Source organism: Metopolophium dirhodum, chromosome 9, assembly GCF_019925205.1.
Source record: "Metopolophium dirhodum isolate CAU chromosome 9, ASM1992520v1, whole genome shotgun sequence".
In the NCBI taxonomy this organism is placed as follows: domain Eukaryota; kingdom Metazoa; phylum Arthropoda; class Insecta; order Hemiptera; family Aphididae; genus Metopolophium; species Metopolophium dirhodum.
In genome coordinates this window covers 3,476,343-3,501,268 of record NC_083568.1, presented here as the reverse complement: position 1 = coordinate 3,501,268, position 24,926 = coordinate 3,476,343, and the positions used below count along the sequence as shown (strand labels likewise).

Here is a 24,926-nt window from a genome sequence, read left to right as displayed (position 1 = left end):
AGTGAAAATTTCGTGTCTCAGTTACGACTGTTCTCCGTTATTTCTCACGCATAACAGTTTTTGCAATGTTTTACATTTGCAGTAAGACGGAGACAACACTTGCGTGTGTAGCGTTCTCTTAATGTAATAAATAATGAGAGCACAATTTTTTTCTCATTCTTATGCATGTATTTCATAATTATTTATAACAGCACAGGAAAAAAAAGTCAGGTCATTTTTTGGCGCGTATAACGTTAGAACCATCTTTCGACAATAACATCGCGATCGTGTATACTCTAGTGATCGAGAGGTTATATCCTGCAACAAACAAAGCATTTTATAGTAATATAGGTACGTAATAATTTACCCGACCGACGGCATGGCGGACAATCGCACATTTATCATCGAAGTGTATATAATATTATAACGGCTGGCGCGTTATATTGCACTTAAAACCGGGGAGCGGTGGTTATACCGTGGTATACTGCAGGGTACACGGGACTTCACGACGCCATAAATTCATTTCGACGACCTGCAACAGCCCGACGAGGGACCGCTGCAGCGGTGCGTAGTCGTAGTCGCCTGTTCGGCGTGTGTGTGTTTTTCGCGTAAATTCGTATAAATTTATTCATCGTTTTCGCCTCACGCGACGCGCGCGACCTACAACTGCTGCACCGCCTCTCGAGTATTATTATTTCCGTAGGCCCCGATTTGTCACGTGCGTTTTATTTCGGCCGAAAGCTTTGACGGATTGCCCGGATCGGCGGGGACCCAGTCGAAGTCAATTACTCGGCTCGGAGAACGCGAGTCTCGAGTGATATTATGTGTGCGCGTGTATACAGTGTAATATATATATACATATATGGTGCGAAGCGTGTGCGAGTTAAGTCCACAAATAAATCTTTCTCTCGATTTTTCGACCGCCTATAAATATATCGCTCGAGGGTGGTGGTGGTAGTCTGTAGTCGTATTATAGGTGTGCATATTTATATATATGTATATATATTATTATATACTGCGACGAGCACCGACGGCCACCACCGCTTTCGTAGTAGTTTTACAACAATACGCGTACATGACGGTTATGTATATACATATTATATTATTAATGCGTAATGGGGTCGTAAATAACAAAAGACGTCGTGTGTATTAAAACTTACGGCCGCCGCCAACGTATGTACGACACGAGACGCAAGCGACGTGTACAATATAATATATTATTATATTATGTGAGTAGCGAGAGTATTTTATATAATTGTTTTTACGCTATTATTGTGTTGTGTAAACTTTTATTTTTAATTTTTTTTTTTGCTTTTCGGTCGGCCATAAATATTATTATAATTAGGAGTGAATATATATACAATACACATTTACGTAGTGTATATACCCGCACACGTATATACACTCTTCGAACGAGTCAGCGGAAACTACGCAAATATCTATCTGTATTCTGTACCACATACAGCGTGAATCGCCAAACATACTACTCACCCTTATTTTTTCCTCTAATAATTTATTTAAATTCTGTTTTTTGGAATTTTTAAATATGCTTAAAGACCGAATCTTCAAATTCTTGAGAGTGGGTCTCGTGGAGCACTGTTTTTCAAACGAGAACTCCCACTTTTTTATTGTAAATTAATTAGTGGATAATTTTTTTTGAACTTTATGATGCACCTACTACCTAGTTCAATATTCGAACGAATGGTTTTCCAGTTGTTAAAATGTTTATAATAAGGATAATTTAGACTTAAAAATGATTTTACGAAAATATAAAAATATAATAATATAAGATCTAGTTTTGATCATACTTGCACCGTTTTTATAAATTATAAATGTTGATGGTTTAATATTAATTATTACAATTTTCAAATCACCATAACCCCTAAATGTCTTCTAAACCAATTATCATGGACCTATTATCCTAGGTCTACATAAAGTTAAATAACTCGAAACTAATTCGTTTGAATTTTGATTTTGATACGTTATAATTTTCAGAATAGTTATCTGCTCAATAATTTATAGTAGAAAAATTAGGATTCTCACTTAAAAAAAAAGTTTGTATATCCACGGGACACTCCTTAAGTAGTACTAGTACAAACAATAATATGGTAAAAATATATTTGAAAATTCCAAAAATCTGATTTTGAATAACTGAATTACTGAAGAAAAAAAGAAGGTGAGAAATATGCGTGATAAGTGAATCACTCTGTATAATATATTAATACATGGTAAACCGTTTGACGAAAAACTAGGTATTTTGAATTTTTAAAAATACTATTTTTATTATTTTTTATCTATACTTATTGTTACTTATTATATACCAAACTTATTTTTATCATACATATAGCCATATACGAACGGAGGTTAAAAAATGTACAACAAACTCGTTTTACAAATAAAACGTTTACCCCTTGTCTTTTTTTTATTGTTTAACGTCTCGAGTGACCAACACTCAAATTGAATATTATTTTATTGTTCAATTTTAGAGCCATGAATCATGATACCGCGTATAAGAATTTATGTAATTACGCGCGCGTTTAAGAGCATGTCGTTATATTGGTAATATTTTGATTTAACGATAACAGTGATTTATTATGAATTTATGTTTATCTGTAATAAAATGAAAACGTTTTTGTTAAATTAACTTCATATAATAATAATTGTATTGTGTATTGTTACTCGTGACAATAAAAACCACAAAGCTACAAAATAATATAATGAAAAACATTATGGGGACTTAGCCAATTAATAGGAACTATCATTTTTATTTGTTTAACATATTATTGGTATATTATATTATTCGTCAAACTATTAGGTATATAAATTTTTCTTGCAATTTTACCAATAAACGTGTACTATACTATTATGATGAATTATGAAAACAACTTACTATTTGTCATTTGATATATATAATATTATACAGTGGGTGCTGATCATCCATAAATTATTCGTATAGGTAAAATATTTACCAATTATAACTGCGTAATTAAATATTCTGTATTTATACGTAAGATGGGTAAGATGGTAGTGGGTACGTAATATACGTTTATATTTTTAATTTCTGATTTCTAATTTAAATTCAAATATGAAAAATGTGAAACTATATTATACTAAACATTTAATGTTTTCATCGATTAAAATCAAGACAATTTTGCAATCCTAAGCTATAGCCTATAACCTTACTAAAATTTTACTTGTTTGCAATGATGTTTATTAAGAATATCACTTGGTGTACAGACTATTTTGTTCACACCGATTGTTTTATTTTGCTTTGACATTTCCTAACAGTTCGCATTCATTTTAAAAAGATAATAGCCAAACAAAAGCTAAACATAAGAGTGTTAGATAGCACAACCATATACGTTAATTTCCGCTAAAATGGATCTTTGTAAAACAATGCGTTATCTTTCTCTCATTAATTCATTGTTTATGCTAATATTATTATAATATTGGCATTATTATGTAATTCACTATTTGATGCAATTCTGTTGTAATTATTTACTATATTTTTGTTTTAATATTACTCTGTATCGCAAGCACCAGCGTACAGCTTAAAGGAGTTATAATATTATTATATTTAAATTAGTAAACAACTTTTAAGAAATAACAAAAAGTAATTAATGAAAATGAAAAAGATAATTCATTCAATGTATTCAATTTATTTCAATTGATACTATTAATAATGCATTAACTAAATTGTAGTTGGTAGGTTGATACATTTGAGAATAAAAAATAACCATTTTACTACAATCCTTTAAAAAACAGTTGAACATTAAAGAAAAATGTGCGGTTGGTACTTGCACGTTTTAGTTTGTTGTTAAAACATTTCTATTTTCAAGTAAAAATAAAAACGTCTATACATTACGTCGTACATTATTTATTTTCCAAATGAAAATCATCCAAAAACAAAACCACTTGCAAATTCACGTGTTCGAGTACACGCTAAGTACATGCTTAATACGAGATTCGAAACAATCTATATATAATTATAATTTCTATCGATGTGCTGCACGACTACAGCAACTATACTTACCACAATATAACTACTATATAAGCGCGTTAGAATAAGGGCTCAAGTACGCACCGGCGAACCAGCATTCAAGTACAAAGGTAGCCAACTCACGAGTATTATATACCTATAACCACTATAACCACGATAAATACCCGTTGAGCGGTAATGCGGTGGTGAGGTGGGGGTGAGCTGGTAATAAGCTGTCGCGCGCCAAACGCACGCGCACTCGGGGCACAGGACACAATGTCCGGCCGAAGGGTGCGGATGTATATGTATAGAGTACACACACCCACACACACCCGCATGCCCACAATCGTCCACACACAAACAACCTGACGCACACACGCGCAGGCTGTTGCTGTCCGAAACAGAGTTTCTCTATTTCTAATTACACGCACACTCGCAGACTGCACAAATGCACGCGGACAATCGCTTTGTGTCTCTGCGTACTGCAGCGCCGTCTCGACGGACAATGCACCGATGACCGGAAGCGGTGGTCATCGGCAATATAACATTTAAACATCCATAATAATAATAATACCGTGTACTGCACCGCACCGGAGGTGCATCGCGGGGTGCGGTAAATACATTGTATATAATGTATAATAATAATCTAGTCGATTCCCGGACGTGCATTATTCGGCTGTTCGAGTCGTGTGCTCTCCACCACCGACCCGCAGACGAAATTATGTTATACTGCTGCAGCAGCACAATATATAATAATGTATCGGCTCAATTTCGGACCGGATAAACGTCGCCACCGGAAGCTGCAGACGACGTATCATGTATAGCTGCAGCCTGTAGGTACCTTTATATGGGTCTGCAGACCGTAGTCCGACTATAATAACAATGATGATACGTGGTCGGCGAAAAAACGATGGATTCCGCAAGTTATAGTGACACTATTTCATAGAGAGACGTCGGACGTCGTATTGCATACAGAAAACCTCCCCATAACGGACCCCCTATAAGAGGGAAATCTCTTTACAACGGAAAATGACAGCCGTCCCGGATAACTTATATCTCTTGTATGTTCTAGTCTCCATATAACGGACACTCATTTATAATGGAAAAATCAGTTGATGCCGAACAATCCCGTTATAAGGAGGTCTTACTGTATAGGTGCACTGTTTATACATTTGTTTTCCGACCATAGTCCAGCTATATTATTGTTTTTATGAGTACCTATGCCTTACATATTAATTATTAAAGACGGTTGATTCGCGATTTGTAGCGAATATTTCTTGAAATCGGACGACGCCTGTTGGAGCTGCTCGTATCACGATGACTGCGACACTATAGTCGGTGGTACATTTCGGTCCGGTTCGGCGCGCGCGCGCTCATGATATATAACATAGATCGTTAAGTCGTTAAACGAACCGTCTCGTTCGAATAATATAATATTATTTATAATATAATTGTATATAATAAGCTGTATATAATAGTCGTTCTGTTATGGAACTGCTACCGCAGAGCCGACGGGTCAAAAAACCGCAAAAATCGGGTGACCGTACGCCCACGCGGGCCTCGCATTATTATAGATAACCGTGGTCTACACGCGGTATATATACATAACGTGTCTAACCACTCTAACCTAATTATTATTATATTGTAACCTTTCCGCGGTCGTACTCGTCCGCATTATATGGGCACTCGCGCCGAGACAACGACGTGCGCGCGATGCGGTTCGGGACCGCGGTGACCAATATTTCACTCAGACGCACGATGTATACAATAATAATGAAAAAATAAAAATAACTACACATCATTTATTGTATTCGATAATCCGTTCAGTTTACACGACGTTATAACAATATTATCGTACGCCGCGGTCGACGGCCCACTCGACGGGCTCAAAACACGAGACACACCACACACGTAATAATAATAATAATATTATATTATATTGTATTATACTCTGCGTCCTTTCACGGGCTATCGGGTCGACGTGGTTCCCACGAAAAGAGATCGGCGTAAAGGAAAAATAATAATATTCTCTATACGTGTGCGTGTGTGTGTGTGTGTACATAAATAACAATATAATCACCATCAATCATCGGTGTTATCTGCCTACCGGTCGTCGTCGTCTACTAATAACTGTCGTCCCGAACCCCGACGCGCGCACCACCGTGACGGTAAAAACAGGTGTCGCGGACGACCTTAACTGCTGTAGACGACGAAAAGTCTTAAAATCCATAGTCATCGTCATACACTGTTATCGTGTAACCTCGGAGACGAGCAAAAAAAAATTTTAAAAATGGATGACTGACGACTATTATAAAGGTTGGAATTGAACGGAATGGTAAAACGGCGTTCGAGAAGTGCACTTTTATATATTTATATTATAGTATGATCACCAGCATTGAATTTGTCGTCACACCAGTAAGTGGAAATTGGCAAATATAAATCACTGATCAACGTAGAACCTTAGCTATGATAGATTGAGACTTAACATTTTGACTACACGGTGGTACGAAGATACTGTCAACCTTCATACCAGCATAATATAGTGTGCACTAATAATAAGGAGTTTTAAAAAAACACAGTCACACAAGAATTTTGAGATTCACAATGGAAATCAATTTTTTTTATGATTTCCATTGGTTATAGATTATAATAGTAATAAAATATAGTAGAAATTAGTATTCAAAAAGATTATTTTATTTCTATAAAATGTTTGCCACTGATTAAATAAAATAAAATTGTCATTATGATTGGATATCATTCGATATCATTTTAACCTGGATTAATTAATATTTATAGTTTGGCCGCTATATTTTTTACTCACGTGGATCAAAATCATGACCGCATATTAACTATTTATTTCTGCAAACAATTATTGGTTACCGACCCTTAAGAAATAAAAGTTGATTATTATACTATTCGTCGAATTAAAATAAAATATGTTTTTTCTATTTCTTTTTGTTCATTTTTTAACACCGTTGCGTGAATATTAAAATAACGAACTGGACAATAAGTTTGAATCATATAAAAGATGACATTTTACACGGGAAATGAAGTGCATAGAATCAGCTATAGCTTTAATATAGTTGCTACATTCATCGGTACACTTGAAATAGAAAGTATATTATAGAATTGCATACAACCTATCATTGCTAAGAGATATTTGTAACAGGTTTGGTTTATTCATTTTTTAATATTTAATTTATAGTAATATATATTTGGCCGCTAGTTGGGTTTTAATTTAATAATATAATATTTTGACAGACCACGCTTACGTTAAAATACCGGGAAGTGTGGAAAACTGACTCTAGGTAATTGTGTACCTGAATTGCCTAACCATACCGCCGTGTGATAATTTTTTTTTGTTAGATAATAGTATCAAATTGAATACGTTATCTAAATAAGTGGCAAATATAAACTACCCACTGGTGGGGAATTTTCGTGTAAAAATCTATGTAACGGATTGTGTTCATAGACATCCCAGTTGTATAGCACAATAATATAAACAATCATAGACGATTAAATATTGTATTTTGTTGTCATAATTGGTCTTATTTCGATAAAAATCATACTAATCGAATTGCATGTCGAGTCGATTTCTAATAGTAAGTTTTTTTAAATTTAGTTCTTTTTGTAGATATTTTAAAAGACACGACTTACACTTTTGTAATGACTATAACGCCAAATTAAAAGCATTACGAACATATTATTTTAATAAATAATACTAATATGTTAATACTACAATAATTACATTTCTGAAATATTCTATTCTCGACTCTATATAATAATATTGATCCCTCGCATAAAATCATTTGCATTTCGACAAGGTTAGCCTTTATCAAAAATGTTAGAAACTCAGAATGCATAAGATTTAGTAGGATTTGATCATTTCTCCGCCGCGCCGTGGTACTACAGATATTAATAATAATAATAATATATACAGAATAATATTATTCGTATCTCTCGAATCTTTGATAAGTACTATCGCTAAAATAAGCATATTATATTTACGACAATACATACTATTGTGTGTTATAGTAATGGATATTATATAATAATATCATTGCTGTATAATATCGTTGAGGACTTGCGGGCCGTATTCCGTCATTTTCTTGAAAACGGTCTCCGAAGCTTTTGTGATGGATTTACCGGTCGAGCCATTCGTATATATATTAATATAATATATTAATAGAATGATAATATGACGCAACGGATGCATTAGTTAGATTAGTCTGCGGACTCGTTCGAATACCGGAAGTGATGTTATTAGCCAAACATTGTCGTGAGTTTGAGCGTGGTTATTGTTATATGGTCCGGGCGTTGTTCTGCAAACATAGGTCCCGAGGCGTTTTGTTTTGTCGGCCGCGAAGTTTGGTAAACTTCTCAACTTCTCGAGTGGACGGGTCGAGACGGCGGCGGCGGACATCCGACTTTAAGACGCAAACAATGGCGCGGACTCGAGAGGGATTCTCGGGATGCATACATCCACTGGCCCGATGACAATGGACAGAGTAACCGCGGGACAAAGGTGATACGAGACGAACAGAGGTTGGTAGAGTGCATATATAGTATTATAATAGGACGACACGTGCGCTTTATAATAATAATAATAATAATAATAATAATAATAGTATTATAGGTACTTAGGTAGGTAAACTATAATTATATTATAGCTGCGACAACGGTACGACGCCGTGAAATCGATTTCTTCGTCTTCTCGTGTAGTCGACCAAAACTTATGTACCTCTCTCTGACCGGTATTTTGTGAAATCTATTTCTCGATATTTAAGTCAGTTGATCGTTCAGATCCTTTCTAACTTGTATTGTACTGTGTAGCGGCGAATTCATGAATTTTAGCAGATGTCCTTCGTCCTGTAATTCTCCGCAGTCACATTTCGGGTTACCCTCAATGCCCTCAATGTCCGTTTTACAATATTTATCCGTGTTCGGTATGGTATAACCACTGTCGTTACCATAACCAGCAGTCCAGCACCACCGTACGCTTACCAGTCGGTAAAAATCATTGGTGAAGACCCGTCTAAAAAATTGGAAGTGCCACCTTCAGATATTATGCGCACATCAGTTAATAAGCACTTAGTTAGCCTTTTTCATAAGCTGTTTTCAAAACCAATATTAGACGTTTTACATTCGAAAATGGAAAACAACTGGAAAATCACCAACCGAATATAATATTAACTATGTTACTGCGTACGGCGTACGGCGTACAACATATTTTATTTAAATATTATTATTACAATATTATTTGGACACTGCTATTGTCCGTTCCTATTAAATTATTTATTTCAGAGTGCATTTTCGTCCGGAAAGTCAGTTAGCCCCCCAGCAAGACGTTTCGAGTTGTTTGTTCTTGCAGGGTTTATGAGATCGGTCGGTCTTACATGAATCGTATACAATATTGCAATGTGTATACACCCGACGGCGTTTCGGGCATTCGCAAAATCGTCTAAAATATAGTCAGATAGCATTTTAGGTAACTCACGACATCTATTCGGTTTAATTCCCCAAGACGTCCTTTTTTATAATATATTCATGTATACACGGACGACCGACCGCGATTTAAGTTCGTTTCACATTTTTGCGTCTATTTGCGTGTTGTACACGTAGTTAGGGGTGGATGGGTGAGGAAGGATATCGGACATTAGGTAAAAATACTTTATCACTTATCAAATTTCACTATACAATAAAAATACGAATTTTCAAATATCATTAAAACAGGAAATTTTTTTTACTTGTTTATGCGTAATATGATTCAAAATGTATACTTTTATACAAATATAATATACTTATACCTATGTAGGTACCTAAATCATTAAAATTATAGCTTTTTTTGTAAAACGTTTCTAAGATAGATATAATATCAGTCAAAATTATAGGATGATAGTTACCGCAGTAGGTATATATAATTCTCAATGATTCTTGAAAATAAAAAACTTACAAAATAATACAATTCTCGCATAGCTAAACGTTATGGTCACAATTTATTTAATGTCGTCGAAATCGTTAACGCTATTAATAACAATAATTATAATATGCAATCGTTATGTTTATTACTTTTCGGAAATATCATTTGATTTCTCGCCGAGGTGGCCCACTGCAGTCGGGTCCTCTTATGTAACCCGTATTACCATATAATATCGGAGGAGGAGTTGGAGTCGGAGGAGGAAGAAGAAGAGGTAGTGTAAAACGCGTCCGGGCACTTAGGCTGATTGAATGGACCGGCGCAGGTAATTAACCCTAGGGTTTAGCGGGCGTTAAAGTAATGAACACGGCTAGCCGCGAAGTTTTCGATGGCTTTACCCGCCTTCGGGTCCGGCGGCCGATAGTATTAGTCGTGCGGTTAGGTACCTATACCTATGTTATATATACAACATAAATACGCTAGTAGGTACATTATATATATTTGCGAAATTAGTTGGAAAACCCGCTCACCGTATATGCGGTCGTCCGACACCGGGGTTTATTATAGTCACGATGACGATTATAGAGGTTGCAGCGCGGTGCGATTCAGGACGCTCCAGTCGGTTTGTGTGAAAATTAACTGATATTTATGTCGAACACCCCTCCCGCCAGACACGGTTCGCTTCTCGAGCGAATGCGTTTGAATTTAAACGATGCCGTTTCACCTAAATATACTGCCTCAGATTAATAACTGCACTTTTCGGGGTCGAGCAGCACCGTGTACGCGCGTATGCGAATATTACCATAGTAATTATTATAGTTGGTACCTATATACCAGCTAGGTGTACTTCTATCATGGCGATTAGCACCAGACCTGCAACGACCGTTCGTGCCAGTCGTCACCGCCGCGTAATAAACGAGGAAAATCACGTCAGCCACTCTCGGAAGACCTCTCCGGAGATATAGTTTAACATGGCACAAAAAACTACCCTTTTTTTCGTTCGCCCTTTCGACACCGGCGACGACCACACGCGAGCAGACAGCGATTTCACTCGTCTGCGGCAACCGTTTTCCGAAAGCCGCCGCACGAGCGAGTATATTATCATAATAATTATTAGTATAGCTGGGTACCTACAATATGTCGTGGCGATTTACACCATAGCTGAAACTGGGTCAAACCTTCACCGACCGTTTTTGGCAGTCGTCACCACCGCGGGGTGTCGGGCGGCCTCGGAAAACACTTCGCCCACTCGCGGCAGATCTCTCCGGAGCTATATAGTTTAACAGGGCACAAAAAACTACCCTTTTTTTCGTTCGCCCTTTCGACACCGGCGACGACCACACGCGAGCAGACAACCATTTTTACATGCATTTGTCGCAACCGTTTTCCGAAAGCGAGAGCCGCCGCCGCCGCAATGAAGTCGTATTATATTATAATGGTAGACCGAAAGGACGGCGAAGACGACGACATAAATAAATGCTTTTTACGATAATATAATAATAATAATAATATATAGGTACCACCTACCTCTTGTACACGTATACCTGTACAATAGGTATATACGGACGAGCCGCGGTATAATGCAGGGTAGCAATAATAATAATTGGGGTCGGCGTGTGTCTGACATCGGTGCGTGCCGAAAGGGGAGCTGTGTGTGTGTGTGTGTGCTGCCATCCTGAGAATAACACGTGAAAATAAAAACAACTTGGTCGCGCAATACAATATTATTTCAAACGTCTCAAAGGACGCGGTATTCGTATTATTATTATTATTATTATCATAATGTTACGGTCGCGTCAGCCAGAGATAAACATCCGAACGTAGAAGGAGACGACTGCAGAGACCGTTTGTAATGTTATACCGCACCGTCGCGCCGCGAGGCGGACGGCTGAGGAGGATCGGTGATAAATAAATCTTGGAGATATAATAATAACAATAATAATATTATCGGTATATTATGGTATTGCAGCTATACTGTGGCGAAATACAGGTGTCCCTTTTAAAATAGTGATTGAACGCCGGCCAATATATACGAGACCACACCGCGGACTTCGTGGCGGTGCGACGTGATAAATATACCCACGACAACTGCAACTACGGAGACCGCACACGGTGAGGTAGGTACCTATACCTATATATTATGTATAATGATATATTACAAAACATATACGGAGTGATCCATTTAGCGCGTGAGACTTACTCATTAAGACACAGACCTTTTAGAAAATATTTCTTTTACAAGCGTTTCAGCCGTAACGATAAAGATCGGGTTTGGAAAAAAAATGAATCATATATTTTCTATCGTTATCATTTTTTAATCCTTTCTTCTGTGACGACGATATATACATTTTTTATTTCATATTCGCAAGCAAAATATTATTATGCCGAGTGTATTTCGATCTATCAAGATCAAAATATAATTCGTATTAGTTGTTTTATGTTTTTGACGAGTGGAGTCTTATAGGCATAGTGGACCAAAATTTTTTGGCGTATACCCCCGCACTCCACTTATCTATACTTGAAACGTGTGCTTAACTCATAAACTGCTCGAACAAAATTCTATTATTATAAATCAAAGTACTCCAAAAAAGTTTTAAATAAAATAACAAAAACTGTTAATTTTCTTAGAAAATGATGTTTTCAGACGGACTTCATAATACGTAAAAAATTATTTCGAAATGATGGGAGTCTAAATAGATCGTTAAATGGATCTCCTGGTATATTACGTATATAAAATAATAAAATGTAATGTGCGTCTTACAACACGCCTTTACAACTGCAATCGGTTAGATCAAGAACGATTATAATATTGTTAACACTTGGCACTTACCAACTGTGTGTATAAAACGTTATACGCAAATAGATACATATTGTTGAATGAAACGGTGAATAAGAGTTGTTGTAAGTCGTCAACGATACAGCAATAATAGAAAACAATCGTATACCTACAATAGTTTATCATCGAATTGATCAAACACATGTCACATCCATTAACGAGGTAGACTCGACTCCTACAACTGTACAACAGAGTTATAACATTGATACCTCTACTTTCGCCCATTTGTTTTTACCATTTCGCTGATGATGATATACGCTGTTTAAGTAGTAGGATATACATTTTCGTCACCACGTTTCCGGCCACGATCTAACCTGACCATGTCCAAAGAGCTTCAACATCATCACCAGTAAAACAGTTTCGTAATACTTTGGGGGAAAAAAAAAACCGTTAGTTCTAGAAAATTACTAAGAAGAAAAAATTGTTAATATTTGGTAATGTGGAAATATTTAATATATATTTAATATATAATAATATTGGCATGAAGCTTTCTTCAATCGCAGTTTTCGCGTTAGTTTTGGCTTCTTAATGTTGGGTCGGACCTTTTATATTTTCGATGTTTCCATGAACAATTAATTTAAGTAAGTTGGAAAAAAGAGCGTGGTCTTCTACAACGAAAATTTATGAATCATAAATAAAATGTTTTTGTTAATGAGTCCAGGACAATGAAAACCTTAGGTACGAACAATCGGTCCGAAACCCTAAACGTGTATACAGCCAAAAACATATTATTTATATTAAAATTAGAGATGTGGATTTTACGTAAAAAATTTTGTTAGTAATTTACCGAACAATTTTACCGGTAAAGTTACCTAATATACATTAAAATTGGCAAATTGTAATTAAAAATTGATAAAAAGTGTACTTTTGAATTTTGTCACAATATTATGTAAAGAAGGCAAGAAAAATATAAAATAAAGCGATAACGTTACTATAGTAGTGGCTTGGTGTGGCGCAGTCCGTACAAATAACTGCGGAGTGTACGTAACGGCCGGTGTTGCTAGTTCCCGGATGGGTGACCACCCGGGATTTGTAGCAATGAATCCTTGCACTGCATACAAAAGGTGTATTCAACCGTTCCTCCCCCTATACTAACAACCTACAAACAAACAAAATAGCCAATGGCCTAAGTTGCCGGACTCAAACTCAATAAAAAAAAAATAATAAATTATATTAACCAGTAACCACATATCACTGCAGTGACTGAATGGTTAACGAAATTTTGTACTTAGTAATCACTTAAATTATTATAATTTTATAAAAAACCTCATTTGTATTATAATTCTCATATCTTGAAAAGGAATACAAAAAAAAACAAATTAAGTGATCACTCGACTTTTTCATCCTGTATTCAAAATATCTTTCAGAAGGAGTGCTTCAATTTCAACATAAAGTACCTTATCTTTTAGCAAATTGGATCAAGATGGTACTTTAGAAAGATCTATTTTCGAATAGGAAAATACAGGAAAAACTACTAACAAATTACGAAAAACCGCTAAAAATGGGATTTTAATTTTTAACGCTTTGTTTATCACTATAAAAACAATAAAAAATATTAATACCTATTATAATATAAATTCAAATTACAGGATATAATAAATAATAACATTATCCAGCCTGACAAACCGTCTCCGCTGAGAATCGTTTTTTTTTATACAATGATATTATATCATTGAATTCAAGTTCAATACAATTCTATATACATTAACCCACTTGTAACCTACTGTACAGCACAGCGACATCCACTTTTGTTAATTTACGATTAGGTACCTTACTGATAAAATTTTATACGGTACATTTACAAGACCCACATCACTTTTTAAAATGATAAAACTCGAAATTAGCAGACAAAACCGCTTATATACGTTCAATCAAAACAGCATAAAATAGTGATATACAAAGTATAGCCATATTAGGTAAGTTGTGTAGAATTATGTATCTATATATATAAAAATAAGTGTACATTTTGAATAAATTTTATTACTCATGATCCACCAAACCGATTTCGTTAAAAAATTTAGGGCATATTAAAATTGATATGCAGATGGTTTCTGTGAAGTTTGTACGCTGTGAGATAAGTGGTTCTGGAGTTATGGCCTCTTAAGTGCACACCTAGCGACATGGCCAAAATCAACAACAACGTCTATACAATTATTTTTATCTAAATATATAACCCATAGAAACCATTAAAAAACAAAAATTTCTATCGGTTATCTCAAAATTACTGTTTGAGCACCTACCGGGGGGTTATCACTTCTCTTTTTAAATTAGCCTATGACATTCACAAAGAATGTGGCTTTGTATTGGTGAAAGCATTTTCAAAATCGGTTCAGTAGTTTCAGAGTTTATCTCGAACATACAAAAAAACGCTATCATTTTATATATTAGTATCGATAAATATGAATGTTTGTGTGTAGATTAGACCTCTGGGAAGAAGATAGGCTAATTTAAAAAGTGTTAAATTTGTTTTTTTTTTCATTCGTTGGCTTTTAGTACGGTTGCGTTAGGCTTTTGTATTAATTGATTATATTAATCCTCCGTAGGTGGAATTCAGTAAAAATGACTAACTTGGTACAATTTTGATACTTTAGAGTTAAATCATACACTTACGTACAAACGGCACGGGGTCCGCCTAACTGATAATAAACTGCTGCGAATCAGAATTTTTATTTCGGGAAACAGAAAAGTTAAGATAAATTTTGAACACCATACACCATACACCGAATATTCAATAACGAATTAAACAGAGTTTGAGTCATATAGAATTGGTACAACGAACTGCCAGTGGGATCAGCTAGTATTATATAAAAAAACAATTAATTCGATTCGTAAAACAACAATAAACCAGTTTTAATTTTTTTTATTTTTGATTTTATAATCTGAAGCAAAACAATGATAATGATTTTATTTTTATTGAAAAAAATATCAATTTTTTATTTAAAAATATTTTGTATTTATTATATTGTTAAGTTAAAATAGAAATTCAGCAAAATGTTCAATCCATACATATAAATTCTAAAATGATACAGTTCTTATGAACACCATTCAATTAAATTAAAACATCAATATTTTTACAATAATTTATGTTCTTGGAAAATAATTAGAATATACAAACAAAACTAAAGGATTCTTAGATAACATAAAAAATTTAAATGAAAAAAAAACATAGGTATTAAAATTATATAGTAGATGCAAATATTAATTTTTAACGTAAACTGTCATTCTCCTATATTTCATTTGATGTTAATATATTATAACAACGCTTAAAATAATAAAATATGTATTCGTAATTGTCTATTACAACTAAGTGGGGAGTAGTGAAAGAAAAATAATTGTAACAGAGAAGAGTAACAAATATTGTTTATGAAAAGTATGGTTTTACGATTCCGAATGTATTATTTGGTATAAAAGTTTTCATAAATAATGTATATTCAAAATTTACACAAGCTGTTGCCTCCAATTAAATATTGATTATGAGTTTTGTGAGCATATTGTTAGCAGCCTTGACTAATTCGCAAGTATTCTCAGTCATATCTTCAAAAACTGTTTCTATCAATTTTGTTTTTGTTTTTTTAACAAAAATATGTTCAAATCGATTCTTTATGGTTTCCTTCGTTTTTGGAATTTGTTCTACTGTATTTGTTATGAACATACCAAATTTTTCGAATAGCTTTTCTGTATTTTCTTTTAATTTGCCTATTTTTAAATACAGATTATCTGGATCGTCTTCATTACCTAACCTAACCTTAAATTGTGCTCTTTTTTCTTTAGATTTATGTTTTTTGTGATAATTTTCAGTAATTTTCGCTCTTTGATAACATAGATCATATATCATTGCAGAAAATCGATCAACACTAGATACTAGTATCGATAAATTTGCGGGAAAATTTTCAATATTAAGTAACATTTCATATAGATGTTGAAAGTTATCACAATCATCGAACCGCAATACATTCAATTTGGGATGATCTGCAATGACTGATGTATTAACATAAACCCACGCTTTATAAAATACAGAACCAAGAATATATTTGAAATATATATCATACAATTTGAACACATGAGAAGGGTTCATAGTAATTGCACATATGTTCTGGTAAATTTCATCAATGTACTTCCTTTCACCTTTGTAAAAAAAACTGATCGTGTGTTTGTTTTTAGAGAACAAATCCGTATTTTCAAGATAAGTTTTAAAAAAATTGTCAATATTTAAAAAAGTTGAGTAGTTTTCATCTATAGGTACGTTATGGTAGGCCTCAAGGCTCTGCACAAATGAATTTAAACTTTTATTAAGTATATCATCATTGCCTATGACCTCGAGATTTGTACTGTTGAATAACAAAAAATTGAATTTTGGTGGACTACAGTGATCGATACAATAGGTATTTAAAATAGACATTATCATTGACATAATGATCGGCGCTTGATTGGGTTTATAATGATCACTGTGCTTTGGATTCAAGACAACGTAAATATGATATGACAATTTTAAAAGGTCATAGCAGCCATTGTACGTACACCGTTCGATAACCTCAATGGACCGTAATCTAATCGTTGTCAAAATTGTATTTACTTGCTCATTGTATTGGTCCACCAAATAATTTTCTTTGTCGTCAATCATTTTTATAAATGTGGTTGCTTGGAGACAGAGACTGTACAAATCCCTAACATATTGACATCTGCTGCTATCCGATAGTTTATCATCCACATCGGATCGAACGATTTCATTGATTGGCACATCCTCGTACACAATGTGTTCGACTTTTGATAGATCTCTTATGAATGGTATGTAATATTTAGCGAATTCTTTGCGTAGGAATTTACACACCGAAATATAACAGTAAAACTTTTCACTGTTTGAATTCATATATGTTGTAAATTCATCTAATTTAGAAACGTCCTGATATTCAGTTGCATTATCAGTTTCTAAAATTATATTGGTAATCGAGTCACGCAGATCGGTAATCTTTTTAATCAGTTTATTCATTTCATCGGTATCATATGTTTGGCTCGTAAAATAATCAGTGACATCTGTTGGCAACTCAATGAATTGTGGTATTGACTTAACAATGTCTTCCGGCTTGAGCAGAGTTCCATGTTGGAAGGCCATTATTATCTTACTATATATTAATTTTACAATTGTATCAAAAATCGACTCCTGATACCAAAATATTAGTTCAAGATCACACTCACGTTTTTCAATTTTTTGTAGAATTTGGTAAATCTTAATTGTTTTAGAATTTGTATAAACTTCTGCATGAGAAATCTCTCGTAAAACAGGATGATCCGGGTTCTCAGCCACAATATTTACTAACAATATTTGATCTGTGTTACAATATTTGTTACTATCTTCTAAATTCAGTACGTTTATATGATAGAAAATCTTATCAATGAAGTCATTTGTTTCAGCTGATTTAGTTATCCAGAAATCGAAGAAATGTGATGATTTAATCAAATATTCATCAAATGTATAATATCTTTCATTATAAGTGTGAACATCACAATTTGTGGCCATAAACATTTGAACCAAGTTCATTATTTCAAGAATTGAACGAACAACTACATCATCTGATGGTGGTTGTTTGGTATCTGAAGGGAGAGTCAAAAAGTGAATTTTAAATTGTAGTAATAACATTGTTTTTATTAACGAAGTATCATAATCTCTCGAATCGGCGAGATGTAAAAACTTGTGTAGTAAAATATTTATAAAGCGTATAACATAAGAGTGGATATCCCTTAATTTATCAATTAGATTCGGTCTTACAAAAGGATTAATAAATTCATTATTATATGTGTTTTGAAATTTTAATCGATAAAATATTGGGAATTTTTCGATGAATTTAAATAGTTTATTTTGAAGCCATTCAGCAAAAGAACAGTTCATATAAATGTAAAATACATTCATGTACATATCTGTATATGTTTTTGTTGTAGCAGATAAAGCAAAATATCCATACAGAATTAAATTTAATTTGTGAAAATAAATAGTATATGACAAGTGATCTGTAGTCAAAATATTACAACATAATTCCTTGCTGACAGCATATTCCAGTTTTGATAGTTCTGATAATTCTGGTAATTCTGATAATTCTAATAAACCTGAAAAACTGTTCGACGTAATGCACAAAAATATTAATATACAGTTATATAGTTTCATATGTGTCATTTTGACACAACGTACTATATTGGGTTCAAACTAACTACTGCGTATGCATTTTTTGCAATCGTTGTATTAGGTTTACAAAATATAATATGTTTGTAATATTATTTACCAGACAAATGAAAGTATGTTCTGAAGTTGAACAGCTGTGTAATAAAATAGGTTAATTTTGTTTATGCTTATCGATTAATTTATAGTAAAATTTAGTAATGAATAATAAAATATAAATTTCGTATCAAAAATTAAAGGTGGGCAAGTGTCGCTCTGCTGTACAGTAGGTTACAAGTGGGTCACTGTAATGGATGGTGTTAAATTTGAATTCAATGATATAATATCATTGTATAAGAAAAACGATTCTGAGCGAAAACGGTCAGTCAGACTATGAGTGAAATTTTCAAGTATCTACACTCTACAGTCATACATTTTTTAATTACAATAAGATAAGAACATTGTTACATGAGAAATCGAGTGAATATTTAATTTAAGTTTCTTGTAGACATTTTTTTTTTGATAAAGGTAGACAAACTTATGAGTAATCTTATATTACATTTTCAAATCTTAGATTTAAAAAGAAAAATTTTAATGAATTCTCAACTCAAAATAATTTGCTAATTTTCGTGATTTTTCCGTATTTTGTCAAAATTTGAACTTTAAATGCTTATAAATAAAAACAGTGACTAAGGATTTTTTATTTTTTTCATCTGCCTTTGAAACAATAACCTAGGAGCCTTCTATTAAATTTTCAAGCTTTTTTACTCAACAAATAAAATTTTATTGATATTTTTAGAAAAAAACCTAAAAAAAATTGAAAACTGACAATGTCCGAAAACAGCTCAAAAAGAGTCAAAATATTTTCAAAATGTTATGGTGTATAGAAAATGCTAATATAAACATTCAGTCAAAATTTCATGTCCCTACGGTCATTTGTTTTAGAGTTACACCAAAAACCAAAATCGATTTTCTCGAAAACAGATTTTGCGTAATAATTCCCGTTTTTTCTTAATTTTTCTTTTGTTTTTCACGTCGCTTTTGAAAACTACTGGGAAATTTTTACTTTTGACCCCCCAAAGTACCAACTAGATTCACTTTCCTATCAGAAAAGTTACTGTTGAAAAAAATCCAAGCACTTTAACTGTCCTAAAAGGTGATGACAGGCACAAAAATAAAAAAATATAAAAAAAATAAAAAAAAAAAACACACATCATTGTAAAATTAATACATTCATCGTTCCACTCAGAATCTAAAACTCAAACTCATATCGACCATGATCAAAAAAAACAAAATACTTATTTGGTGAATCAGAATCAGACCAATGTCTGTGGCAAATATAAAATTATATATTCATGCTTGCCAAGCCAATTTTTATTATTCTTATGTGAGTTCTCGATCGGTGTTGCTGATCGTCAACTATCTGATTTATAACTTTAGGTAATACGCAATTATAATTATATTTATTTTTTTTTTTATTATTGGTGTTAAGGCTTCAACGACTAGATCATTCGTCTGTGGTACTGTAGGGGAGGGTATTGTAGATTTGTTTACACGTGTGTGTTTGTTTTGGCAGAATTTTCGATTTGGTTACCTGTAAGTATCCACCATACCCGGGTGGTGGATGGCGACACTTGTTCTACGGACACCGTGACTTGACCGAAGAAAACTGCGACCGAGGTATCGAACCAGTGCCGGTGTGCGTCGCAACCGACGCCTTAAGCCGCGCATACACTAGACCCGAACCGGCCGAACCGACCGAACCGAAAAAAATCAAAATGCCGATTTTATATGTGAGTGCATACACTTGTACCGAACCGATAGCCCAAACCGAAATTCGGGTCGGTTCGGATTTCAACCGTTCAAACATGTTTGAATTTTTCGGCCGAAAATTAGCGGTACTATTCTATGTATAGGTCCTACCTCTTGATTTGAGACGCTAATAAATGAAATATTGTGGTCATATCACATTTGGTGTTTTAATAACATCGTTGTGTACCTATAACCCATTATCTACTATGTCCTAGTATTAAGTACTTTAGATATATCTTAAATCGTGATATTTTAGTATATATGTTTTGAAAACGTGCGTTTTATCTACAATTTTATCAACCGTTTCACATTGGTATTTCGATAATGTAGTCGTACTAACTAAGTATTTTAGTAGTTGTAAATACGTCGCACGTGAGAGTTGCTAAGATGTCATCTATAAAATTTGAAAAAGAAAGACTCATAAGTTTAGTATTTGCGGAAAACCAAATTTGGAATCAAAAACATGACAAATACCATAATAGAGATGAAAAAATTTTAATATGGACACGTATTGCTACAAATCTGGGTACAACAGGTAATGCATTATTTAAACTTATATTAATATTAATTATAAAAAGAAATTTGTTTTGTAATCAAAAGATTAAAGTTATACAATTATAATAATAAATGTAGCTAAATTATCAAAAATAATAATAATAATAAATAATAATACCTATACAATACAAGTAATAATACAATTTTAACATAATACTTAATAGTCATTACTCATTATAGTATTATACCTACAATTAAACTAAACTACTTTTGAACGTTTGCATACTGTTCTTGAAATGAAATCGATCCTATAGGACTAATAAAATAATTTTTTAATGTATCTCTTACGAAAGTCGCCAAGTTTGAACTCCGATTAAATGGTCTTATTACATTTGTCCTTACATTTTTTTCATTTCTATCGTTTTCATACGAACTCGCAGCAGATATTAGTGTTTGTGCACATGGTTGCCCTTCTTTATCTATTATAAGGTTATGTAAAAGACAAATACACTGAACTATTTTAATTGCATTGTCTACTGTTGTTTCAATGGGTTTATGCAAGAGTCTCCATTTTGATACCATAATTCCAAAAGCATTTTCTACACATCTACGGGCACGAGCATGACGATAATTATAAATACGTTCTTCTTTTGATAATAGTCGTTTAGAAAAGGGTTTCATAATATTATGTTTTAATGGATAAGCGTCATCACCTAACATAAAAAACGGTACTTCTACAGATGTTCCCTCCAAATTAGATGATTTTGGTAGATTATTTTCATTATTTATAAAAGTTGACAAAGTTGATGATGCATATGTTCCTCCGTCGCTTTGTTTTCCGTACGCTCCAACATCAACAAATATAAATTTATAATTGGCATCAGATACACCTTGTAGTACGATGGAAAAAAAATGTTTATAATTATAATACATAGTCCCAGAGTGAGTAGGACTTCGTAAACGTATATGTTTTCCGTCTATACAGCCAATACAATGTGGGAAGTTCCATTTCACATTAAATTCATTTGCTGTACTTAAAAAATCTTCTGGAGTTGGAATAGATAAATGTGTTGTCGATAGTCTATTCCATATTGCGTCACATACTTCATATACAATTGCACCAACCGTAGTATTATGCATTTTAAAGCAAAGTGCTAATGCTCGAAATGACATACCAGTTGATAAATATCTGCAAAATATTTAAAATATTATATAAAATCTTAACTAAACATATACTAAACATTATTTAAATGTGTTGATATTTTTTTTTACGGCTTTTACAATATAGTACATATTAATGAATATAACATATTACTCAATATAAACATACCTACTACATACTTAACCAAATTAATCAAACAATTTAATTAATTAAGTATAATTACTGAAATTTAATATATATAATATGTAATGCATTTTAGCCGAAGAAGCGAAGAAAAAATGGGAAGGTTTAAGAGACACGTTTAGAAAAGAGTTTAAGAAAGTGCCTAAACCTAAATCTGGACAAGGATTCACACCACAATCCTCAAAATGGCCATATTTTAATCAGTTGTTATTTTTGAAAGATAATATGACACCTAGAAATACAGCGACCAATATACCTCGAGACCCTATAATTCCCACACTCGACGATTCTGATAATAACAGCGAACTTGATTTAACTGATGAAGATGAACATGTTGAACAAAATGAACACGAAGATGAAGAAGTTGGGTTGAATAATATTCCTAATGTGCAAAGTACAACACCTCAATATAGGAAACATTCGAAACGTAAATCGTATCAAACAGAAGCAATAGAAATCGAACGGAAAAAAATAAAACTGTTTGAAGAACGTCTTAAAACGAAAAAGAATGCTGATAGTGATGAAGATTACCACTTTTTAATGAGTTTGTTGCCAAGTTTTAAAAAAATGGATTCATTAAAAAAGATGAAAGTTAGAATGGAAGTACTCAGTATTATCACCAAAACGCTTGAATCGGAAGAAATGACACCTAGCAGAAGTTCCAGTGCATCTGGCTATTCAGATTATACGCAACAACCATATAAAAATTATGAAAAATCATCTGTTGTTCAAGATTGCCAATATTCGTACACTAATTTATAAATAATAGTTACAAACGAGTGTCAATAATTAATATAAAGTTATGTAAATGTACAATATTTTTAATAATAATAGTATTTTAAATAATAAGTTATAATAAAAGTTAATATAGTCTATAATTCTGATTATAGTAGTTACAGTAATTTACAATATTTTTTTTCTCTTTGAATATTTAAATACCTATATTTTATTTAAAAATTAATATTTATATATTTGATAAATTTTTAAATTTTAAATTAATAAAATTAAAATAACTTTACCTGAGAGTAACAGCTAATTTTTCTTCGGGCTCAATGCAGCGTCTAAAATTTGAATATTTTGTCAAATCGTTTTTTATGGCATTTAAAATATATTCAAACGTTGATATATCCATACGAAAGTAATTATAAAATTTTGATGGGTAATTTTTTATAACAGTGCACACATTTTGGAATTCGCCACTATCATCTCGTTGTTGCCAAAGTTCATGCACCCAATATATTTTCCGTGATTTGAAGATCGGGCTCTCTAATAAAAATGAATCCCATTCATCATCTGAAGAACTATTATATTCCATATTTTTTACAACTGCACACCATGCGATGCATTCGTCAACTGTCGAAAACTGATTGTAGAAGATACAATATATGGTTTACTCTAGTTATTATCACAAATCACGACATAATATGATTATTTAATTATCTATTTAGCTATTAACTTTGTTTTCGGAACGAAAATTCGGGGACACTCAATGCAGCTATACCCGAAAAACTTCGGACCGAATATTTTTCGGTTCGGTCGGTCCGGCCGGTTCGGGTCTAGTGTATGCGCGGCTTTAGCCCGCTTGGCCACTCCGTCCCCATATATAATTATTATAATACCGTAAATGAGTGCCAATATTCAAGTAAAAATATTTAATGTTTTGGATTTTATTTTATAAATAAATGTATTTATTCTAAACACATTTTGATTAGGTATGCATATTGTTAATACAATTATTTCTTCGTTGATATAGTTTTTACAATACATCCAACTCCTAGGTAAAACTCACCCCCCTCCAACCACTCAACAAAAAAATTAAACCCTACACATTAACATGAGTAGACCAAAATTTCGAAACATATCACCTTCATAAACCTTCCATCCTGCACTAGTAGAGGCAAAAGCCTGATATAGTTAACGGCTCAGCAATTCCTCTAAATGCAAACCAAAGCAAAGAGTCTTATTCAAATCTTCAAACCGTCAACATCAAAAGCAAACCAGCGCAAAATCAAGACATCGAAGATTCAAGACCATAAGCAGTACAACATCGCCGCTACACGGCGTTCCAGATTCGTAATCGGTGGCCAACGATTGTAATACGAGTATACGACACTGCCGACACACGGCATTCAAGACTCGTGTTTACAACCGGCAACTGTAGTACGATATTGCCGATCCACGGCGTTTAAGAATCGTAGTAATGACCAGCGCTCTACGGTAGCATGATGGTGACGACAGCTGCAAGCACCGCTTTCAATAACCAGCGATCCAATGCCTCAGTCGACGTATTATACGGCTCCAGGCGACCTAACGTGCATTAAGGTTGACTACTCTACGCCTTTACACGGTTCTACAGTAAATCACACCGCTCAGGCACAATCAACTACTAAGTTGTGTTCACACCCTTAGCAAACG

The 24,926-nt window shown here is 33.4% G+C and overlaps 1 protein-coding gene across 1 annotated transcript; it reads right to left on the bottom strand.

The window, feature by feature from the left end:
• Positions 1-21,430: 21,430 nt before the first annotated feature.
• Positions 21,431-22,306, bottom strand: LOC132952375 (putative nuclease HARBI1). The gene has a single exon (XM_061024663.1). The coding sequence runs from the start codon at positions 22,304-22,306 to the stop codon at positions 21,431-21,433; it is 876 nt and encodes a 291-aa protein (XP_060880646.1).
• Positions 22,307-24,926: the final 2,620 nt, after the last annotated feature.